Source organism: Equus quagga, chromosome 5, assembly GCF_021613505.1.
Source record: "Equus quagga isolate Etosha38 chromosome 5, UCLA_HA_Equagga_1.0, whole genome shotgun sequence".
NCBI lineage: Eukaryota > Metazoa > Chordata > Mammalia > Perissodactyla > Equidae > Equus > Equus quagga.
The window spans coordinates 29,223,474-29,247,589 of record NC_060271.1 but is presented as its reverse complement, the minus strand read 5'-3'; the positions used below and the strand labels follow the sequence as shown (position 1 = coordinate 29,247,589).

At 54.9% G+C, this 24,116-nt stretch overlaps 1 protein-coding gene across 14 annotated transcripts; it reads right to left on the bottom strand.

The window, feature by feature from the left end:
* Window positions 1-358: 358 nt before the first annotated feature.
* UBXN11 (UBX domain protein 11) lies at window positions 359-23,253 on the bottom strand. Of its 14 annotated transcripts, none has more exons than XM_046663410.1 (15): window positions 23,210-23,253; window positions 19,015-19,120; window positions 18,208-18,236; window positions 17,471-17,569; window positions 14,607-14,707; window positions 14,054-14,108; window positions 13,520-13,596; window positions 10,951-11,077; window positions 3,867-4,078; window positions 3,500-3,577; window positions 2,414-2,531; window positions 2,186-2,328; window positions 879-952; window positions 657-797; window positions 359-578 (listed from the first exon to the last, which is right to left on the bottom strand). In XM_046663410.1, exons 2-15 carry the CDS (start codon window positions 19,083-19,085, stop codon window positions 416-418), a joined length of 1,488 nt encoding a protein of 495 aa, XP_046519366.1. In that variant the 5' UTR covers window positions 19,086-19,120; window positions 23,210-23,253; the 3' UTR covers window positions 359-415. The 14 variants fall into 14 exon arrangements, with proteins under 14 accessions (XP_046519366.1, XP_046519368.1, XP_046519367.1 ...); XM_046663412.1 differs by having other exon boundaries at window positions 2,186-2,289; XM_046663411.1 differs by having other exon boundaries at window positions 14,640-14,707.
* Window positions 23,254-24,116: the final 863 nt, after the last annotated feature.

The window sequence follows — 24,116 nt, the reverse complement described above, 5'->3', positions numbered from 1 at the left end:
GGGGACAGTGGCTTTGTGCATAGCATTGAGGAAGTGTCCCCATGTGCTTGTGGTTCTGTGCATATCTGCACACAGGGATCTGCTGGCTGCACAGTTGCACTCATGAGGCTCTGCTACCCCAGCTGAGGCTGAGGTGGGGCCCACCTTCCCTCCACTGGATTCACTTCCCTCCACTGGATCACCTTCCCTCCACTGGATCGGCTTAGCCCTTCTGGGGAAAAGGAGGAATCTAGAGGACAAAGATCCAGAGTCAGGCCAGCCAGCTGGGGATCAAGTTACGGAGGGGTGGGTCGGCACTGCCCACTCCCCCGGCCCAGCTGGGCTGCCCTGCCAAGAGAGACTCAGGGAGCAGCCGGTGTCTGTGTCCATGTTGGGGCAGGCGCTTTATTTGGAGCAGGGGCCGGGGGCAGGTGCTTTATTTGGAGCAGGGGCCGGGGGCAGGCGGTGGGGCCCGGGGCGCCCGCAGCAGCAGTGCTGCGTTGGGTACCAGGCCTGCAGCCTGCAGTGTGAGCGTGTCGTCGTGGTAGACTGTAGGTGGGAACGTACTGAAGATCTCGAAGGTGGTGGCGTCCACGGCCCTGGGGACCCGGAAGAATGGATCAGGCTGGGTCACGGGGCCAGAGACCCCTGCAGCCACCAGCCCACCCCATGCCCACCTGGCCTGTGCAAGCAGGGTGCGCACATCGCCGACAGTGTCCTCGGGCCGCATCATTAGGAGGAAAGCCTGCTCGCCATTCTCAGACTTGATGCGCAGCATGGAGAGCAGAGGCGCTGGTGAGTCGGGTGACTCTTGGCTCCTGCCGGCCCAGAGGCTGTCAGTGCCCACCCTCCCCCAAAGCCCAACCCCCAAGGTCCTCGCCTCTCCATTCTGCCCTCACCTCTCACGCTCAGCAGCCAAGGCAGGTGTCTCCACTACGATCTCCTGGATCCGGGCAGGCAAGGGGCAGCAATTCTGGAAGCCGTTGATGGAGAGTAGACAGAGCTCTGGGTCCTGCCTGAGTCACACCCTTCCCCTCAACCCTTAGAGGGGACTTATCCCTGGTCCGGGATGGATGAAACCAATGAGCCAAACGGGGAGGGGATGTTCTGTGTAAACTGGGGTCCAAGGAGAGGAAATGGAAGGGAAGCTTTGGGAGGTGGCCGCACTATTCCCCCCCAGAAGCCTTGAGGTTCCTCAGTCTAGTGGGGGAGACAGAACCCCACACAGACATGACCAGGCTGGACGCCTAACCCAGTATGAGTCTGGGAAGGGTTCCCTGGGGAAATGACACCTGAGCTATGACTAAGAAGTGAGAAGTCCTTAGAAATGGAATTGGGGGGGATAGTCCAGAGAGCATGGGCAAAGATCCCCAGGTCAGTGAGGGCTTCCAAGAGGAGGTGATACATTTGGGGAAATGTCAGCAGTTCCAGTGGCTGAAGCTAGGAATCAGGTTGGAGTGGGGGAAAAAAAGGTCAGAGGTGGGAAGAGGACCAGCAACAGATGGCCTTGGGTGCTGAGATAAGAGCTTGGCCTCACCCAAGATCCACTGGAGGGTTTCAACAGGGAAGGGCCAAGATGCAATTTACATTTTCAAAAGAGCACAGAGGCTGCTGGAGGAGGATGGCTGGTGGGGCAGGAGGCCAGTGAGGGGCCCTTGCGTTTGTCTGGGAGAGATGCTCTGGAGCCTAGGCTAAGGCGGTGGGCAGTGGGAATGGAGAGAAGGGATAGAGTCAGGAAAAGTTCTGGGGATCAACAGGTCAGACAGCATTTGGCAGTATGGGGTGAAATGTGCAGTCCTGGGAAACTGAGGTCTGGTACTTTTCAGAGGGAGTAGCAGCAGGACGGGGAGTGAGGAGAGAGGTTGAAGAGTTCTGGGAGGGCCAGAAAGGGGTATCCAGGACTGAACTGGATATTTGGGTCTGGACCTTGAGGGGTGGCCTGGGACTTGGGCTAACCCCCAGCCTAGACTCTGACTTTCCCCTTCTTCCAGCCACACCCCTGCCAACCCAGCTGCTCTCTGGGTCCCAGCCCAGAGCCCTCACCAGCTCCAGTTTCTGGGAAGCAGTGGAACAGCTCTGAGGGACTCATCTCTCCGTCTAGGCTCTCCTCAGGGGCCCCCAAGCCTGAGCCACTGCACTGGTAGGCTGGGCCAGGGTTGATGGTAAAGCCCCCTAAGAAGGCTGGGATAGCTAGGGCTGGCCTCACCTGCAGGGTGTCCCGGATGGGGCCCCGGATATCAATCACCTCGCCTTGCCGGATCACAAACTTGGGGAGTTTCTTCAGAAACTTCTCGGCAGTCATCTTGGAGCCTATAGGGAGGGCACTGGAAGCCTTGGCCTGGGGAAGGACTGTTAGTGATGGTGGAGGAGGCCACCTGGAGCTTGTCTTGCACAGCACCCCCACCACCTAGCTCAGCCTCAAGGATGAGCTCACCTGGGTGCTCCATCCTGTCCAAGGGCTTGCGAATCCTCTGCCGGCCCACCACGCGGCCCTCACCTGGGAACGGGTCCAGCCCATTCTCTGGGTAGACCTGATTGCGCAGGTCACTCACCTGGCAAGAAGGAAGGGAGACAGCGGCGGGCCCAGCTCTTCAGCCCTGGGCTGCACCCCACCCACCTTGCCCAAACAGAGGCCCCAGGAATAGGCCCAAGGGACGGTCTGGTGCAATCTCCATTTTACAGGTGAGGAAACTGAGGCCCTGGGAGAGAGCAGAGGAGCTACGGTTCATGCTGCTATTGCCCACCTGGGCCCTGCTCTTCCTGCAGGCACCCCTCATCATGCCAGCTGAAGCCACACTATTAACATCCTCCTCAGGAGCCCCTCTCAGGAGCCGACTGGGAGGGGAGGGATGGGGGTGTTAGGAGAGGGCAAAGCTTGTCTTGGCATGGACTGCCTCACACACCTCCAGTCATGACTCATGCTATTTTCCAAGACGTGGTGGCACACACTTCCTCACATGCCTTCACTGGGGAACTAATGCCACCCTCGGGGACACTGCCTCATGAATGCCCATCACAGCATCCTCATCTCACCTCCCACCCCCCACAGCAGGGGACCAGCTCCATCTCATGTCCCTTAGTCCCAACATTTTCCCCCCATAGCACTACCCTCCACTTCAACCAGATGGCTTCAGGAGCCTCTGGGGGAAGCCGGGCCACTTTTGCATAGACTCCTCAGGGACCCCAGGCTGTCAAGGTTTCCTGAATGCTGGGAAGGAGGGGCAGTGGTCACACACAGCTGAAGGCTGTGCCTTGAGAGTACCAGCAGGGGGCGCTGCCTGCTGCTCAGCCACAGGCCGTCTCGCCTGCTGATGTGGCAACTGTGGCCATGCAGTCTCCCCCCTCCCTTCTCGGCCTGGCTTCAGGCTCACCCTCCTCCCACAAGTCATCAGACTGGGGTCCCCTGAAATGAGACAGTGGCTTCCCGCCTCAGACTGAATGAAGCCTGAGGAAGCTGTTTATGCCCACCCCCCTCCAAAATCCCCACACAGAGTAGGTGGTTTGAGGAGCAGCCCGTCACCTGAAAAGGGACCCCATCAGGGTACAGCCGCTGGAGCTCTGAGGGGAAGAAGCCATCCAATATATCTCGGAGGCAGCGCTGCAGGGGGAGAGGGAGGGTGAGGCCTGGCTGGACCTGTGCAGTGCCCCCCACCTTGCTTCCTGTCTGGATGGCACGCCCTGGGCCCTGGCACACTCTGGAAATATTCAGAGCCCCAGGACTTGGGTGGGGGTGCTTCTGCAAGTTGCACATGAGCCTGGGTGCCCGTGGAGTAAGCTGGGCTGAGAGTGACCTGGGACCCACCATCTCCAACTAATGGTGAGAAGGGGTGGGGCAGCAGAGTGGCCTGAGTGTGTACAGGCCTGTCTTCCCTGCCCCCTACTCCTACCTGTGTGGAGGGATCACAGAAGGGCCGGAAGGGCCCATCGAACATCATGATGCCATTCCGGTAGAGCTTCAGTGGGATGGGCTCAAGGACATGGAACTGCACTCCACCGGGCACTGGTGTCACCTGCATGTCACTGTCTACCAGCTCACTGAGATCCTTCAGGCTGGCCAGCAGCCTATCAAAGTCCACCTCGGGGGGCACCAATGAGTCCCCTGGCAAAGAGGATAGATACCCATGAGCCTCTCTTCATGGCTGCCGTGTGCCCTAGCAGCCCTGGCTTCCACAGCAATCTTTTGTCGAGCGCTCACTTTGTGCTGGGTGTTTAATATGTATTATCCCATTCTCGCTTCATACCAACGCTATGCTGCAGGGGCTACAATCATCCCCATTTTTCAGATGAGGAAGCTGAGGGTTAGAGAAGGTCAGTGGCTTGTCTAGGGATGCACAATAAATGGCAAGAGCAGGATCTAATCTCAGGGCTGTCTGTGTCAGGCACTGGCTTAGAAGCTGAAAAGCATTGTACAGAGCTCCCAGCTCGGGATCAAAGTTGTCTGGGTTCAAATCCCAGCTCCTCCACCTCTACTTGTGTGACCTTGGTCAAGCCATTTAATGCTCTTCATCACAGCATCCTCTTCTAGAAGGGGATGATAATAGTGTCTGCCTCCCAGGATGGTTGTTATGGTCCAGGAGGATGACGAAGTAAGGGCCACCTGGCAACACGCACTCTGTCCATGTTAGTTATTGTTACCAACTCTACCTTGCACAAATGGACCTCAGGCCAACCCAGAGGCTATAAGGCAGGGGTTATTTATCTTCATTTTACACATGAGGAAACAGGCCCACAGAGATGATAAATGACTTGCCCCAGGCCACTTGGAAAGTTAGAAGAGGGTCTGACTACAGTCTGTTTTCCATCCATCTGCACCCTCAGGAGAGGGAGGCTGGGGTAGGGACAGATGGCTATTAGGGAAGATGTCGGGACAGCTGCTGGACAGAACAGATATGGGGCAGACCTTGGGCTGTGCAACTACTTCTGGGTCACAGACCCCTTTGAGAAGCTGACAGAAGCTTTGGCCTCCTCTTCCGAAAAATGTGTTGCACATACAGCTGTGCATAAGCTTCAGGGGGTGCAGATGGGGTGGGGGCAGCCGTGGCAGATGCCAGAGCAGAAAGGGCAGAGGGCAGGTGGGATGCTGGTGGGGGACAGGCTAGGGGTCTGTTCTCAGTCCTTGGAGGGACCTGGCCCCCAAGTAAGTCATCTACTAGGGTGTAACCCCACGAAACACCAGTGACTTTCTGGGTCTTCTCGGGAGCTGTTTTTCTCCAGGACAGCCAGGCTGCTGCAGGATGTGGGTCAGGACTCTGGGGACCCAAGTCCTTTCCCAACAGTGGTGCAGTGGCTGCTCTAAGTACAGATGTGGGCGGCCCTGTTTCCTGTTGTCTTCGCAGCTGCTGAAGCGATAGGCTCCAGCTGGCTTTTCCCTCGCCCCACATGTCGCACTGTTGTAGGGGCTGCACCTGCCCCCTCTCCTCCTGGGGTCCCCTGGAGATTCAAAAACTCACAGAACATCGTGGGCATCCCTGGTATGACAAGACACTGTTTTCTTTAACAACTGACTACTTTCAGAAAACATTGGTAACCCTAAAACAACAGAAAAGCTCTCATCTCAGCCAACACCTGCCCCATCCCTACATTCTTACAGATGGAGCAAGTGAGGCCTAGGAAGGCCGGATGACTTGGCCCAGGTCAACGCCACCTAGCAGAACCAGGAGGACCACTCAGATACACTGACTGCTAATCCAGCTGCCTCCTGCGGCAGGGCTTTTGCAGGGGCTGATGGGCATGGGGTGGTCCACAGGGGAAGGGGCAGGTGGAAGCCCAGGGGACAATGCCCAAAGACTGAAAGGGAAAAGAGAAGTTTGCAGAGAAAATCAGCCTGTAAGGCTCCCGGCCACTCGGGCTAGGGCTTGGAGAAGTGAAAGCAGGGCCGGCCGGGCAGGTATCAGGTGCAGCAGGTGGAAGCAAGATAAGGGGCCCAGGAGAAGGAAGGGTGGCGCTGGGCAAACAAGGGCTGAGAGAACAAGGCAGGAAGAGCCTGGCATCGCCACCACACAGAAAGGAGTGCTCAACAGAAGCCTGGCCCAGTGCAGCCAGGTCACATGGGGTGAGGAAGGTCAGAGGTCAAATGAGGTGTTCCTCTCTCGAGTCCCAGCTTTCCTTTCCATGGAGTGGGTAGATAATAGGAAACTCCACCCCGCCCACAAGGTCCAGCAGTGAACTGACAGTAGTGACACACGGGATTACTGCTCCCATTTTACAGAAGAGGAAATTGGGCCTTGAAAGGTGACATGCCCCAGGTCATGCAGCTTGCAGAGCCCAGGTGACTCCAACCGTGGTTCTCAGTGACCACACAGGCTGCCTCTCAGTGCTGGCTCTTCAGACACTGCTCACTGGGGTCCCTTTCCAAGGAGGGGTGCAGTGCAGGGAGATCATCTCTGAGGCCTCATCCGACCTCGAGAGCCCTGGATTTCATTAAAAAGGGGAGAAGGGAGGCATGGAACTCCTTGGCCAACTTCCGAGACCCTCAGAGCCTAGGGTCCCCAGCCTCCCCTCAATATGCTCCCTCTCTCATGCTCTGCAGCCATACTGCCAGGGCTTCTGCTTTCAAGCTGTGTGACTCTGGGCAAGTGGACCAACATCTCTGGACCTCGGCTTCGTCTTCTATAAAATGAGGACAATAACAGTTCCCACTTCACAGGATTGCTGTGAAGCTCAGAGGAACTGCCTGGCAGGTGGTGGCTATTGTCATTAACACCTGACACTCTTGCTCATCCCTGGGGTCTCTTCCTCTGAGAGGCCTTGCCAGGAGCCCTTCCCTCTGAGGCTGGGTCCCTGTTCCACTTGGATTCCTGGAGCCTTTGGACTCACTCCCTCTGCCCCATCACAGGCTGTTGTTATTTTCTGTTTGCTTGTCTTTCCAACCACACTGGTACTCCTTGAACGCAGCCTGGAGCATCCAGCACGTACTGGATCCATCTCTCCATCCCGCCATCCAGCAAATACGTCTGGAGCACCCATGCTCCACAAGGCCCTGAGAACCAAGGCTGTGCTCATGCCGAGAGTCCTGCTGTCCGCAGGCTCATACTTGAGTGAAGGAGCCAGGGTGACAAATGGTGACAATGGCATGTGGTAAGTGCCACTGTGGGGGCCACAGAGCCCAGAAGAGGGCCAGACTCTGCCACTATCAGCAGATGAGTGGTGGGCCCACCCTGGGCTGGGAGGACCACCTGTGGCTGTGAAATACCGAGGCAGTGGCCGAGGTGCCTCAGCACTTCCCTTCACCTCAGGCAAAGGCTGCGGGACAGGAAATGGACCCACTATTTCCACAGACCTGCAAGCCAGGCCCTGCTCGGGGGCTTTACCTACATTCACTCTGCTCCTCAGAGGGGCCGCGGGGAGAAAACAGGCCCTGAGTCTGGTCACTGCCAGGGCCACAACCAACTCTCTGGCCCCTGCTGTTGAGCATCGCGCCACCCGTCCCCACCTCCTCCTGTGCAGAGGATTGTCCCAAGGTGCCTTGTCAGGCCTGGGCACCACCCGCCAATGACGTGCACGCACATGTGCCCTGGCCTATGGGTCAAGCACTGTGCTGGGCACTCAGGGCATAACAGGGGCTCACGGTCACCGTTCATCTACCACCGTCAGCCCTCGGGAACGCTCCGCGGGCGCTGTGGCATTCAGTGCTCTCGGTGGCCTAGGGCTCAGTCACACCACCTCCTCATTTCACAGATGAGGACTTGGACTCAGAGAGGTGAAGAGGTTTGCCCACACAGGGTCTGATCTAATCCAGGCCCCCGCTCCTCAGCCAGAGCCTTGGACGCTTTCCCTCTAACACAGAGTCATGTGCCGGGTGGTGGGGTGGGCGGGTGGAGCGCGGTAGGGGGCAGCTCTAGGGTGGCCCAGTGCCTGGCATGAGCAGGCATTCCATGCCCACTGGCTGAAGCAGGTTGGTTTGAGCTGAGCTTCAAAGGAGGGGAGGGAAGGGGGCAAGGCACTTCTGGGGCCATAGCACAGGCCTGGGGTCGGGGGCAGGAGGAGCCCAGTCTGCCTGGAGTCTAGGCCAGGCCAGTTCCAGGGGCCCAAATGTGGCCCAGGGACAAGGGAAGCTGGCTACAGCCCATGGAGTCAGCGCAGCTTCCTGAGCAGGGGTGGGAAGAGGCCCCCACCCAGATGCAGGAGCCTGGGGCTTGGGAGGTCGGGAGGTAGGGGCCGGCAGGGGGAGCGGAGATGTAGAGGGAAGGCAGGAACTTGATGAGATGAGGAGCTCAGAGCGGGGAAAAGAAAGGAGTGAGGAGTTGACTGGAGCTGCCCTGAGGCTCAACACCTGGCCCCATGGTGGTGTGATCAGAGCAGGACTATCCCTTTCATGTGTCCGCACACCCTGAAGCACCCGGAACCCATCCTGTTTGATGCTCAATACCCTGGTGTGGAGGGGCAAATGATCCAGCCTGAGGCAAAGCCCTTGCAAGGCTTCCCCTCCAGTGAGGCCCCCTTCATGGGCCCAAGTGACCTTCCTCCCTAAGACAAGAGGCCCAGGCTCTAGAACATTGCAATCAGCCCCAGTCTGGCCCAACACAGGTGCCCTGGCTCCCCCGTCCACTGGCCTGCGGGGAGTACTATCCAACAGAAGGAGAGCCAGAGCACTGGGCCAGCCAGAAGCCAGCTTTGTGGACCCGAGGGCCTCTGGGGAGGAGCAGGCTGGCACCTGGGAGAAGGCAGTGGGGAGAGGATGGAGAGGAGCCAGGACAGAGGGGGGTCCCAGGAGGAAAAGCTGCTGGAAATGAAAAACATGTTGTTCATCTGTCAGAAGAGCTAAATTGAGGGCCCTAACATTGAAGGATCAAAAAGCAAAAGGAAGGGATGCACAGAGGGAGCGCACGGCGGGGGCTTTCATGAGGGCCTTTAGCTTCAGAGCCAGCCCACTCGGAGCATAAACAGCACAGAGCAGACTCGGGGCTGCTCTCTTTTTTGGGGAGAGGGATAGGAATCCACAGAGCCAGGTCTGGAAACCAGCTATCTGGCCTGACCACCTCCCCAAAGGAGCAGAGAGGCCCCCCGGCCAGGAGGAAGGCTGGCCTCCAAGTCAGCAGGGTCATGTAACACCTGAGCCCAGATCGCCATGGCAGGGCCCCAGGCGCAGTGCTGGCAGGCCTCTGGCCCTGGATGCCAGGAACAGCTGTTCTTACAGCTCTGGCAGTCCCCTGCCAGTACCTCCCCTCTCACCTGGGTGGGGGCTCCCTAGAGAACTCTTCCCACAGCATTCCATCTACGGCTCATTTAGTGTGATTAAGCTGTTGGCACGCCCAGGCCTGCATCGTCCTGGGCAGCAGAGCCAGGCCCCCACTGCCTCCCGGCACGGCCTGGTGCCACACAGCTCCCAGCTTTGGCATGTTTCAAATGGACTCAGCATCTTCCTCACAGCGAGCTCCCTAAGGTCATCCCTGACACTCCTCCCGTCCACTCCCTCCTGCACTATCAGTCTCCAAGGCCGTGGATTCTACCTCCTACATCTCTCTGCTCTGCCTCTTCTCACCATCCCCACCTGTATCTCCCTGATGCTGGACATCATCTCATCCTCCTGGATGACTCTAACCACCTCTCAAATGGGCTCTCAGCCTTAAGGCCTGCTTCCTTCACTCAACAGTCTTCAGACTTAAATGTCTCAGTTTACCCATCTGTAAAATGGAATAAGCCCTGGCCTATGTCAAGGCGATTTACAAAAATACTTTGAAAACTGCAAATGTTGGGGGATGGCCTGGTGGTGTAGTGGTTAAGTTTGCACACTCTGCTTTGGTGGCCCCAGGTTCGTGGGTTCAGATCCCGGGCGCAGACCTACATATCACTCATCAAGCCATGCTGTGGTGATGTCCCACATACAAGGTAGAGGGAGATTGGCACAGATGTTAGTTCAGGGCCAATCTTCCTCACCAAAAAAGAAGAAAGAAAACTGTAAATGTTGCATAAATGGGAAGTGATGTGTTTAGAACAAACAGTGAAGAAGTTGTGCCCTGAGGTTTAGGAGGATCTGGTCAAAGCTAAGTCTTGAACAGGAAGTAGTACTCTCAAGTTTTGAGTCTGGATTATCACTCAATAGGAAACCTATTAAATCAAGAGAGTGTGATCATCTTCCAAACAGTCCCCTCAGGAGCCATGATCATGTTCCCACAAGACCACCACTGCCTTCTGGAAAACAATGAGTGCGAATTTGTTGGGCTGATAACTTGCAGGGTCAGTGCTGGGTACTCTACATCTAACCCACTCGGGCCTCATAACTCTGTCAGGAAGAGCACAGCCCCATCTATGGATGAGGAACTGGAGGCCTGAGAAGGAAAGTCATGTGCCCAAGTCACACCTGGAAAAGGTGGTGGAGTGGGGATGAGCACCCAGGTTTGACTAGCTCCAGAGCCTACAGAAGTACCTTCTGGGCAAGAACTTCCCTTCTTTAAAGAGAACGGACCTGGCTTTCAGAAATGACCGGTTCTATGGGCCCAAATCTATAGGGCACAGCCCTAGATATTAGCAGTCGAGTTGAAAGTAAAAAGTGGTGAAGTCCCATAGAAGCAGGCAGACTTCCATGGCCTGGGTCGTAAAGGAACCTGGAAAGAGAGTCTACAGGGGGCGCCGAGCCCTGGAATTGAGGGGCAGCTTCCAAAGCAGAGGGATAGCTTTTAAAGGCAATGGCTTTTGGATGGATGATGTTTTGTAAACTATGGCGCCTGAGACAAATGAGGTCTTGTTACCTCCTGTTTCTCTGGGTCTCTGGAGGCTTTGAAAGATGAGCAAGCAGAAAGTCTGAGGCGAGACCAGAAGAAGAAAGTGGTGGCAGGTTAGGCTGTCGGCGATGGAGGCCAAGGCCTTCCCTCCCTGCCCCCATGTCAGAGGCAAGGTGTGGGATGTCTGAAGGCACCTTGTGCTTGGAGGGAAGGGCATGAACGAGACAGTCTCTGGACAGCTGCTGGCCAACAGGAAGCTGTTGGAGAATTCCCTTTGTAGGAAGGGCCAGGGGCAGACCCCCAATTCTACCTGGCTTCCAGAACTTCTTGGCCGTCATCCAGTCCTCCTCACCATCCTTGGAGCCTATCTTGTCCTCCGAGTCCTCCTGGTCCACGTGCTCACCCACCCACTGCAGGCCGTAGTCACCGAGGAAGCGCTGGGGGGAGAGGAGGGGGCGATGCTGGGGCCACCATCAGCTCAACCCCTTCCCAGGGAAAAGGTGACATCAGCCCAGTCCCCAGCCTCAGCCCAGAGCTAAGTGGGCAGAGGGGATGGGCCCAGGGATCTTGGCCACTTCCTGGCTGTGACCTTGGGAAGCCACTTAACCTCCTAAAACCTCAGGTGCCTCCTTGTAGAATGGAGATGACAGCACCTGCCCCATAAGCTTGAGGAGGACTCAGTAAGATAATGCATGTCAAGTACTCAGCACAGTGCCTGGCACAAGTAAGAACTCCCTGAAGGCAGCCATTACGGCGGTGGGGACCCAGTGGTCTGGCTTGAGTGTGAGGAGCAGAGACACCCAGCTCTGCGGACTGAGAGGACACGCCACCCACACAGAGCCTGCCTAGAGCTGGGCCTCACATCCCCTTGGCCACAGGAAAACTTCTGAGTTGTCTACACTTCCTGTTGCTGCTTCCTCAGTTCTCTCTCCTCAACCCACCACCCAGGCCTCTGTCCACAACTCACTGAAACTGCTCATGTGCTGCCACCAACAGCCTGCCTGGTGCCAAACCCAGTGGGCACACTTCTGTCTTCAGACCTTGCAACACATGTTGTTCCTTTTCAGTTTCAAATTTTCAACCGTCTAACTTAGATATCTAACAGGCATCTCAAAACAGCCATGACTCCCCGACCCCACCTCCCAAACCTCTTCCCCTCCAGGTCTTCCAGCCTAATTCAACGGCACCCCCGCCACCCAGGGCTCATCCATAACCCATTCCTCTCTCTGCCCTGCCACGACTCACAGGCCTGTGGGCACCACCTCCAAAGCGGTTGGAATCCATCCACTCTGCTCCGTCTCCTCTGCCGCCATCCTCTTTCAAGCCACGGTCACTCCCTCCTGGGCAACTCAAACTGTGCTTCCACCTGCCTTCCCCCATGCACTCCGCCAACTGAAACCTTCCCATGGTTTCCCATTCTCAAGGAACAGAATCCAATCCCACACGATGGGCAATGGGCGAGCCCCTGTGATGTGGTCGCTGTGGCTTCTTCAGCCTCTTCTCGCTCTCCCTCTTGCTCCATAACCACCCACCAGGAGCCAAGTTTACACGGGGAAGTGAAGCCTTTCATCTCTTCAGCCTTTCCGTGGTCCCCTCCTCATTCTCTAGATCTTTTACCCAACGTCACCGCACAGAGTGGCCCAATTCCCAACTACTCTCGATCGTGTCACCCATTTAAATAGTTCACGTACTCTCTGTACTTGTTTATGTCTCTGTCCCCTACAGACTGTCAGGCCCAGGAGGACAGGGACCACATCCATATCTCACGCCTGGCAGGGTGCCTGGCACACAGGAGATACTTTGTATGAGTTTATTAAATTAACGAAGCAATAAAAGCATGAATGCTGTGAACATGGGAGCCGCGATGCCCTCTGCCCTGAGGCTCTGGGTCGCAGCCCTCACCCACTGTGGGAGCTGCTCAGAGAAGCCCCATGGGCTGACAGCATTGCCAGCAGGCTGCTCAGGGAGCAGCTGTGTTTACCCTGAGCCCCAGGTATGAACAGGCCCAGGTGGGAAGTGCCCTCAGTTACAGCTGCAGCTTGGAAGTTTGCTTCTGTGGTCTTCAATTGGGTTGGGGCTTTGCCCCAACTCTGCATGGAGAGGGAGAGGTTAGAGCCCAGGAGGAGCTTCTGGTGGGACCAGTGAGAGAGTGCTGGGCACTGAGGAAGTGTGCTTGTCCAGGACCCTCCCTTTAGCATAGGGTCCCTCCAGTTCAAGCCTTGCCACAGGAATGGGTGAGTGAGTAGGGGCAAGAAAGATGACACTGGGTGAGTGAGATGCCAATTTCACAGGCAAGGGATGGCCATGGCCAATTCAGTAAGCACATACGGCCAGGCGCAGTGCTAGGTGCTGGGCGCACAGCAATGAGCAGGGAAAAGAGGCCCCTCCCTTGTGGAGTTTACAGTCCCCTAGGGAAAGAAGACGAGGCACTGAGAAAACACAGGACGGAGAACCTGCCCTGGTCAGAGGTCGGGAGGCCCCCAGCGAAGGGCCCCCACCTCGATCTGAGACTGAGGATGAGTGACAACCTGCCAGGGTAAGGTGGAAAAAAACATTTCAGGCAGAGGGAACAGCATGGGCCAAGGTTCTGAGGTGGGAAAGAGCTCTATCTGGTTAAAGAACCCGAGGCAGGTCTCCGTGGCTGGAGGGGAGAGTGGTTCAAGGGGAGACTGAAGAGGTAGGCAGGGGCTCGCCCAGGCCCGAAAGGAGAAGTGTGCTCTGGCACTGGACACCTCCAGGGCTCTTTAAACGCTGGGTTAGTCCTGAGTAGGGAACACAGGGCAGGCCCTGTGTGGGATGTGTGGCCGGGGCGGCCCAGAGAGAGGGGCTCTGACCCTGTTTCTGAGTGGCAGAGAGCTCTCAGCCGCTGCCTCGCTCACCTCCATTTCCCCGACCTGCCGCTGCAGCCGCGTGCACATCGTCTCCAGCTCCTCCTGCCGCTGCAGGGTCGCCTCACCTTCGGGGAGAGACAGGGAGGGGTTCCGCTGCCTCAGCAAGGAGGCTGCCAGGCCACCTTGGCCTTGACCAGTGCTCTGCCGGGAGGGTCATCTGAAGAAGCTGCCCCTTGAGAACTCAAGGGATCCCCTGAGAACTGCCTCTGGGCTGCTCCCCCTGACCTTGAGAGGGGATGTCCTGACTCTCAGGAGGCCACCCCCTGAGAGCAAGGTTCCTGAGGGGGCTGTGTTTCCTCTACACTTTCAATGGTGCACGCTGTGCTCAGGGCTGGGCTCAGGGGACTCAGTCCCATATAGGAGGGACCGTCCTGGGTGTGTCACTGCTCCGCTCTGGGCTCAGTGGTCCAGACCCCACCACAGGACTCAGAGTGATGCTCTCAGAGTCCTGATGCCCAGAGGTCACCAGCCCAAGGGAGGTGCAACAGGAGGGCCGGCCAGCCCACCAAGAGAGCCTCTTACCCTGGTTCTCCTGGAAGTTCTGCAGCAATTCCTCTAGGGCCCGTATCTTCCGATCCTGTGGCAGTGAGATATGGGGGTTGGGGTGTGGGGGAGACAGGCCTGGTGGTTCCCAGAGCCCCAAGGAGCCCCTTCCAGATGGGAAGAGCCAGAATTTTTGCCTCTGTGGGGCACTGGGGAGCTTAAAGCCCCCGCACCATCCCCCTTTGGCCAAGCCCCACTCCCATACCTCAGATGACCCTTGTAGTTCCCCCCTGAGGTGTGGGAAAGATGTGGAGCACCCTCTAGCATCCCAGTGCTCAGCAGCCACTGCTGCCACCAAGTGCAAGGACTACAGACCTTGCTCAGCTGTGAGAAGACCCCTAGCCTCTTAGGTCACAGGGACCCAGATCAGCCCCAGACCATAACTGGCCCTCAAACTCCATGTGTCAGTGGGGGAGATGGTTCTAGAACCCATCTGCCCTGGCCTATTACAGTAGTAGCCTCATTCGTCTCCCCAGCCCGGGCCCCACCACCCCTCAGACCAGACCCTGACCCTTCCCTGCTGGGGTCCCACCTTGGACAGCATCTCATTAGTCTGGGCCTTCACCTGCTGCTCCAGATCTCGCAACTGCTTCATCACGGTGGCCATTTTCTCCGGGTCGTGGGATACAGGGACTGCCAACCAGAAAAAGTCCTAGTGCCCCGGCTTAGAGCTGAGGCTGAGGTGAGGGGGAGAGGGATACCCAGGAGCGGAAATAAGAGTAATAACAACAGCTGCCACCTAGATAATAGGGACTGTCCTAAACACTTTCCTGTCTCAACTCATGCCATCCTCACACTGTGCCTCTGAGGAAATGAACTGCTTTAGGAAACTGAGGCACAGAGATTCAGTAATTTGTCCAAAGTGATGAGTAAGTGGTATAAGACAAGGATCACACAACCTCGAAGCACTGTCCAAAAGTTCACCCTCAGTCGAATCAAGCATCTAAATGTTACCCCCAGTTTACAGGAAATACAGCAGATAGAGGAACAAGTTAAGCAACACCTAGGGCAAGCAAGCAGAGAAATCCACAATGTCGGACGTTCCTTGGAACAAGTGGCCTGCATGCTTCAAAAAGTTGGCGTCACATTTTATTTTGTTTTATTTATTTATTTTGAGGACGATTAGCCCTGAGCTAACTGCTACCAATCCTCCACTTTTTGCTGAGGAAGACTGGCCCTGAGCTCACATCCGCGCCCATCTTCCTCTACTTTATATGTGGGACGCCTGCCACAGCATGCCTCGTCAAGTGGTGCCATGTCTGCACCTGGGATCCGAACAGGCGAACCCCGGGCCGCTGAAGCGGAACATGCACACTTAACCACTGCGCCACCGGCCCGGCCCCAAGCATCACATTTTAAAAAGGCAGGGACACTGTTCTACAGAGGCATAACAATCAAAGGCAGTGTACAACCCTCAATTAGAACCTGGATCAGGGAAAAAAAAAAATAGCTCTAAGAGATATTTTGGCAGACTGGGGAAATCTGAATGCGGAAGAGCTGCTGGGGAGTATTACTGAGTCATTCACAGGCTTAGGTGTGATAACTGTATTGTGGTCACGTATTTCCTTATTCTCAGAAGGTGCACACTGAAGTATTTAGAGGTGAAACATCATGATATCTGCAAGTGACTTCTAAATGGTTCATCCAAAAAACCCATTGACATTCATCCATATGTGGATATGGACAGAGAGATATGGACAGAGTGGATATGGACAGAGAGAAAGCAAAGGTGGCTAACTGTCACAAATTGTTGAATCTAGATGGAGGACTCATCGTCCTATTATTTCAAGTTTTCCGTATGCTGGAAATTTTTCAAAATAAAAAGTTTGAAAAAGGAAACGAGAGAGACAGGAAGCAACAGGCCCTCTCCTTCCCCTGGACGTTGCCCTTCCGATGTGTGACACAGGAACTCCAGCTGTCACTATGCAACCACGTGGGGCTGATGTGCCAAGGGTGGCTCAGGGGAAAGATGGAGAAACATGAGCTTTTGATGGTCTTTGAGTCGTTGGATTAGCAACCCTGAAGCTGCCTCCTCAGAACTTCTTGGTGTGTGGGATGGTAGGGCCTTAATGCTCGCGCTGGTTGAGTAAGGGTTTTCTTTGCCTTACAGTCAAAAGCTTAACGGATATGTAGACACTGGGGAACTGTCAGCACACAGCGTGCAGATGAGCTCACTGAGGCAGAGCGGAGAGAGGGAGAAAAAGTCAGGCAGGAGGAACATCTCACTGAAACGCTGGGAGGAAAAGAAGGAGCTGACAAAGAGAGCCGAGGGGAAAGAACCTGAGAGGAGGAAAACATCTGGGAGAGGAGTGTCATGGCAGCCAAGAGCCTGGGGTGATCTGAGAAGGAGGGAACAGTGACCACGTGGAATGCTGATGTGCGGAGAAGTGAGATAGATGCATGTGTCCTCTTGGTGACCTTGGTGGGGACAGACACTGGCTAAGAGTGAGTGAGGAGCAAACGGCAGGACAGAGGCAGAGAGAGCATGTGGACGGCTCTTGATGGGGAAGAGCTGGTTCTTGCAGTTACTATGGACAGTGTCCCCAGCTGGAGTGAGGAGATCCTGGCTTTATGATTGAAGGGCTGAGGGGCCAGGGTCTTCTGTGTCCTTTTCCACCTCAATTCCCCTACCTGTAAAACGGAGGGCTGTTCCATGGAGGATGGCCTCATGGAATCCTCACCTCAACATGCTGACCTAAGTGTTTCCATTCCCACTTCATAGAGGAGGAAATGGAGACGGAGACAGGAAGTCACTTACCCAAGATACTCTCGCCTCAGCCCCAGCTCCTCTGGACTCCCAGCTCAGACTCTGACCCTGCCCAGCACTCTGCACAGCTCGTCCCGCCCACCCACATCTCTCCTTGGCCCAGGGCTGCTCAATCCTCCGGCTCTGGGAAGCCGCCCCGATGAGCCCCACCCTACTTTAGGCACCTGATGACTGCAATGTCACCACAGCCCTTGGGGTTGGAGTGGGCCAGGGTAGGAGGGCTATCCAGGGGATTTGGGGCCTTGCCCAGAGCCCTGTGGAAGCAGATTTCTGGAGGCTGAGCTCCACCGTCAGGCCCTTCACTCCTCTCAGACCCTGAATCCTGGACCCACTGACATCACACTTGATAGTGATTCTAGCTGGGTCCACTCCAGAGGCTCCAGCCACAGCCTGGCCCGGGCTTGACCAGTCCTCCTGAGCTAAGGCTGGGGCCCCTGTGGCTTTATGCCAAACCAAGTCCTGGACAGGTTTAGGGGTGCAGGCACATGGCTGCAGTCAGCCAAGAGTGGGAGCAGCTGCGTCAGCCCCAGCAGGCAAGAGTGGGTGCCACGCCTCTCTGGACCCCATCCCTTCTCTGGGGCCCTCTCCTGCTGCTGGGCACCCAGACTCCTTCGGGCCTCTGCTCTCACCTTGCCTACTCACAGGGGCACCTATGCGGCCATAGCAGGAAGGAACAGAGATCGTTTCTTCAGAGCCATGTCCGTCATTCAGCATGTCCACCTCGTCTTCTGCAGACAGGGATGCCCAAGTCACTGCTCTGGGGCTGAGGCCAGAGGAAACTGGGATCCTGGGACCCAAGGAATTTTGGCATATGTACTCCATCTTCCCCCACCCCCAGCACAGGATAGAAAACTTGGGATGTTGGGGAGAAGGGATCCAACCAGAACAGGTGTCTTCTGGGAGTTCTTCCTGCCTGACTCCTGGTGAGACCTGAGTGGCTAATGGGAGCACCATGATGGGGGCAAGAGTGGAGTTGGGATGCAAAGGTCTGAGCCTGCAAGAGTCAGGGCAGCGATGCGAGGACAGGGAGAAAAGGCTAAAACGGGCTGAGGAGGCTGTCAGGGTAAGGAGGGCTGGGGTCTGGCCCCCTCGTGGGTTCTCAGCACCCAATGAGCAACCCCACGTGGGTGGAGGAATTCAGATGTTAGCAGTGACATCTCTGCTAAGGGTATGGGGCCTCCTAATCTGAGAGCTGCCAGGAGGAAGCCCTGTCCTCAGGGAGGGGTGGGGAGCTATAGATAACATTGTAGTTGGGCAGCTGCTCTGGCTGAGAGGGGCATTCATCATGGTCTTTCCATCTGCCCAACCACAAGGAGCCTTGGCAGATAGGAGATGAGGAGGACATGAGGACAGAGCCCACACTTACCATCTCCATAGATTTTTACCGCTCGCCTCCTGGGAACCCGGGCAGGAAGGAGAAGGAAGACAGACAAGTTAGGACCCCCTGGAATGTCACCAGGAGAAAGGGTCTGGGCACCAAGCCCCAGCGGAGCGTAAAGGAGATGGAGGCTGGGCCTCTGCCTCCTGAGGACATCCTCCCCGAATCCCACCCTGGCACTGGGCAAGCCAAGGGACAGGCTTCGTGGTGTCTGACTCATCCCAATGGAGAAAGGTGGGGAAGAGCTGAAGGGCAGAGTCTTGGGGGGAAGACTACAAGAGTCCCCATGCCCAAGAGCCCAGCCCCAGCTCTGTTTTGAAATGGCTGTGGCACCCCAGGCCTGTCACTTAACCTCTCTGGATACCCTTGGCCTTCCAATGACTCAAAGTGGTATTCAGAAGAGCAAAGAGAGAGGTGAAAAATGCTTTTGAAAAGATGAAAGTGCTGGACAGATGTAAACAATTCCCTTGAATGAGAGCCCAGCACACGGCCTGGCCCAGAATAGGTACACTGCCAGTGTTTGCAGAGTGGACACAGGAACCATGAGTAAAAACATGGAGGCTGAGCCATTCCTACAGGGCCCACAGCTAACTAGAGGGCACAACCCAGCGTGTGCTTACACACAACGAAGAGCCTCCCAGAAGAAGGTACAAAGAGAAAGATACGGTGATCAGGAAAAGCCACATAACTCCTTATTGTTTTCTCTAAGACATTAGCAGTTATTCTTCTAGTCCTTGGAGGGGCCAGGAGGAGGCGGGGCATGGACACAAAGACCTCGTGAGGCTGGCTCCTTACCCTGGACTCACAGGCTCCGACTGCAGGGGCACTCTCCGGGTCTTGCCAAGGGAGGCCAAAGGGGAGCTCATAGCTCTGCTTCTAGATTCTAGCTGTCAGGAACTCCCTGAGAAGAAAGAAGTAAGTCAGCCCTGGAGGACACTCCCTCAAGAAGTGGTCTGAAACCTCCTCTTCCCTGGCAAATTTTCCCAGGAGGGAGCACTGTCCAGTGAGCAGCACCCCTCACTTTTTCCCACTGCCCCTGCAGAAGTTTCTGGAGGCAGCTTGGCCTCAGGATCCCTGTGCTTGCTGTTTCACCTGCTCCTCTGGACATCCAGCTCTCTGCTCGGATCCTGGAGGCCTCTGGCCTGACAGTGCTTAGGAAAGGGCGGTGGGGAGATGGGCTCAGGGGAGGGAGGGGGGTAGAGATGGGCCAGAGCCTGAGACTTGCCCAAACTTAGAGCCTAGGCACAAGACTACCCAGGAGGCCTGGGGCTTTCGTCCATCTATCAAGGAGCTGCTCCACACAAAGCCCAGGGGTCCCCTCCTCTCCTACTAGAACCCAGGCGCCACCCCTAACATCTCAGAGCCAGAGAGGAGCTACCCAAAGACAGGATTCGACCAAGACATGGTCCCCATAGTGGGGACATCAAGAGCCCAGGCTGTGGACAGGTTCTGCCATCTACCAGTGTAACCCATGCCTCAGTTTCCTTTGGTGTAAAATGAGGATGGTATTATACCAGCCAGGCACGGTTACCCAGGGGACTCAGAGAGAACACTCATAAAGCACCTAGCCCAGTGCCACCCTCAAAGGAAGCACTTAAAAATGTGACTTGTTGGGGCGGGCCTGGTGGCTCAGCAGTTAAGTGCGCACGTTCAGTTTTGGCGGCCTGGTGTTCACCGGTTCGGATCCCAGGTGCAGACATGGCACCACTTGGCAAGCCATGCTGTGGTAGGTGTCCCACATACAAAGTAGAGGAAGATGGGCATGGATGTGAGCTCAGGGCCAGTCTTCCTCAGCAAAAAGAGGAGGATTGGCAGCAGATGTTAGCTCAGGGCTAATCTTCCTCCAAAAAACCCCAAAAAACAAAACAGGTGACTTGTGGCTATGTGGCTTTTGTTCTTATTGGCACATGGAAGGCACTCATCAATGTTGGTTTTCCTTCCTTCCCTCTTCCTTCTGGAAAGATGAGTGCACATCAGGGATGTAATTAAAGGTCATACTCCATTCAAAGAATTAAGCATCTTAGGTGGCTAATATCTAGAAATCTTGGAACCAAAGGACCTCCATCAGGGCCTGAAATCGTCTTTTGTTCCACTTTCGAAATGTGTGACCCTGGCCTCCAGCCTGTGCTGAAGCTGCCCAGCAAGGGGACAAGTGAGGCCTGGAGGCCACCTCCTCTGTCTTCATTCTGGAGTTTGAGACTCATGCCCGGCTCCTTCCTCAGGAGGAGTCCTCCAAGGACCAGGCCCGGAGTTTCCTTGCCCAACACCACCCAGCCTCCCACATCTGCGCTGCCCCCGCCGTCTTGTCTGGGCATCCTCATGGTTTGTGTGGCCAAGTGTGACAGCCCCCTCTTGGTTCCCTTCCCCAGTATCCACATGCTGCCAGAGGGATCTTTTTAAACACAAAGCTGACACGTCATTTTCCTCCTAAAAGTGCCCAATGACTCCTCTCACCCACAGGAAAAAAATTCAAAATTCCTTAACATGGATGATCTGGTCCCTGCCTGTGTCTCCTGACCTCACCCCCCACGGCCCCCCTCCTACACTTGAGCCACTCTGAACTGCCAGCTCGGCCTCAAATGCACCATGCCTTTGCGCACGTTGCTGCCGGCCTGGAACCCCCTCCTGGAATGGTCTCCCCACTCCTAACCACACCCTTCCTTTGGCTGAGTTAACTCTTTTTTTTTTTTTTCCTAGCTTTTTTGGTTGTTCTTTAGTTATATTTTGACTTTTTACTTTAAAATTATCATAGATTCACAGGAAATCAGGAAAATAGTACAGAGAGCTCTTGTGTATCCTTCACCCAGTTTCCCCCAATAGTTACGTTTTACGTCCCTATATGTGTGTGTCCTTCTACGCCATTTCATCCACTGTGTAGAGTCTGTGTAATGACCACTGTGGTCAAGATACAAAACTATTCCATCACTGCAAAGGCCCCCTCATGTTACTCCTTTGTCGTCACAGCCATGCTCCTCCTCCAGCATCCCTAACCCCTGACAACCACTACTCTGTTTTCCATCTCTATAATTTTCTTACTTTAAAAATGTTATATAAATGGAATCATACAGTATGTGAACTTTCTTTTTCAAAAAAAGCTTTATTGAGATATAGTTCACATACTTAATGCTGTTAAGTGTACTATTCAAGGGTTTTTAGCATATTCACAGAGGTGTGAAACCATCACCACAATCTCAGAATATTTTCATCGTGCTAAAAAGCCCCAGGCACTGTGCTTTTAGAGGCTAGAACTGTGCTGCATGAACTCCCACCAGACCTGATTATCCCTCCCTTCTCCAAAGGATTCGCATCACTATCTCATCACCATTCTTAAGACCCTCCAAAAGAAACTGGTTGAAAAGACAAAAATTAACAAGTGTTGGTGAGGATGTGGAGAAATTGGAACCTCTGTTGGGATGTAAAATGGTGCATCTGCTGTGGAAAAAGAGTCTGGTAGTTCCTCAAAAGATTAAACAGTGATGTTATGGCCCAGTAGTTCTACTCCTGGGTATATATCCAAGAGAAATGAAAACTTGTATCCACAGGAAAACTTGTATACAGTTCATAGCAGCATTATTCCTAATAGCCGAAAAGTGGAAACAACCCAAATGTCCATCAACCAACGAATGGACTAGCAAATGTGGTATAAACATCTCCTTATAATGGAATGTTATTTGGCAACAAAAAAGAAATAAATACATGCCACAATGTGAATGGACTTTGAAAACATTATGCTAAGGGAAAGAAGTTAGTCACAAAAGACTATGTATTGTTATGATTCCATTTATTTGAAATGTTCGGAATAGGCAAATCTATAGCGACAAAGTAGACTAGTGGTTGCCTAGGTTGGGAGGGGTAGCTGGGGGTAAATGGGGGTAATTGCTAAAGGGTACAGAGTTTCTTTTGAGGCTGATGAAAATGTTCTGCAATTGTGGTGATTGTGGTGATGGTTGCACAACTCTATGAATATAATAAAAACTATTGAAATTTACATTTTAAAGGGGTGAAGTATATAATATGTGAATTATATCTCTATAAACCTATTATAGAAAAAAGAAGGACCTGGTCCCCAAAACAAATCCAAATCTTCCCTCAAAATAAGCTCTTCCCACATCTCTCTTCTTAATGGGACCTCATCACCCAACCACAAATTTTTTCTCTCCTTCCTTCCCTCTTAACCCCATCAGTTGCCAAAGGCTGCAGGATAGACTCTGCATTTTCTCTCACAGATAGCCCCTCCTTTCCATGCCCACTGTTGGCCATCCTAGAGGAGCTCTCACTGCGCTTCTTTGGCCCCCAACTGACTTCCCTGCTTCCAGTCTCAGTCCAAGCCAATCCGACATACTGTCTCCAGATCACTTTTCCCATGGATTAGAGGAGACCCCTGAGGGCGTATCTTCCCATCAGTCTGGGGACTCCTGAGGGCGGCGCTGTGTCCCCTCCTCCCTCAGACCAGGGGTCCCTGAGGACAGAGCCATGTTTTCTCCCTTCACTTTGGGGGCTTCCAGGGGCGGACTGTGTCTTCCCCCTCAGGTTGGAGGTGACTCAAGATTAGACTGTCTCCCTGCCTTCAGATTCGGGCTTTGAGGGGAAAGCTGTGTCCTATGCCTCTACGTCTGTAGGACCCAAGTCAGAACTGTGCTTGATCGACAACATCCTTCACACCTACGCGACCTATTCGTCCCCCCAGGCCCCCGTGCTCTCCAGCACCGACAGGGCCCGGACGACTGCATGCCTTCACTCCGTAAATCCGCAGCTGGAACGCTCACGGCGCGACTTCTATCACCACCTAACCCCGTCCGGGGAGCCGCGTCGCCTCCTCCCGCCTCCACGCGTAGCCATGGTAGGCGGGGGGCCCGAATCCGCTCCCGGGACGCGGGGGGACTGTTAGGGGAGCCGGGCCGCGGGCTCGCGAGTCCTCGGGGTTCTCGGGGCCAGGGCCTCAGCCTGCGTATAGGACTCCGGGGGCAGAAAGACCTCGGCCAGGACTCACCACGCAAGGCCACGGAGCCGTCCCGCGGCGCCGCCATATTGTTGTCACGCAGTTTCCCAGGCGACCGGGATCTGTGCGCTTCTCATTGGCTAGTTCGAAGGGGCCCCTGAGTAACCAGCAGGCAGCGGAGGCGGGTACAGCCGTCCGTGCTCGAATTCTATTGGTCCACAGAGTCTAAACTCTTCGCGGGAGACTGCAAATCCCAGAATCCACCGCTCTGAGCAGACTCAGGGTCTGGGGAAATGGAGAGTTCATCCGTACCACCCCGAGGCGTAGAAAGCGAAGCTGGGATTAAATTCATGAAGCTGCTAGAAGCCTCTGGACCTGAATGTGTAATCCCAACGATGCCACTGTTTTGCTAAATTGATTTTGGGGAAAATAACTTCTGGGGTGGGGGTTTCTCAGCCTCTTCTTGATTCTATCCCGCGGTGTATATTTACTGCCTGACGATGGTGGAAAGGCTCTGGCTTGGGAGGAGGGAGGTCCTGAACAAGGCTCTTTCTGGGCCTGTTTTCCCACCTGTAGGATGAGGAAGTAGACCCCAGGCCTGGAGTCAGATGGCTCTAGAAGTCTCTATTCTTGAGAATGGACAGCGTTTGCTTTGCTTTTAAATGATTTCCCGAAAGACCCTTGTCAGTTACGACCTCTTTGGGGCTCAAGTGTTTATTGGGTCCTAGCAGCTCAGGAGGGAAAGGTAAATAATAAAGGAGAGATGAAATTGAGGACGAAGGAGTCAGTTTCTCTGGATTAGGATGAAATCATGCCTGTACCCACAAGGTTTAACATCGGAAACAAAGTAACCACTCTCTGAGCTTGCCTTGCAGAACAGCAGGAGGACCGCTGACAAGCAAGTAGCTTGCTGACAGCCCTCCTCCTGACTAAGCGTCTCGCAGGAGCCTTGAGAAGT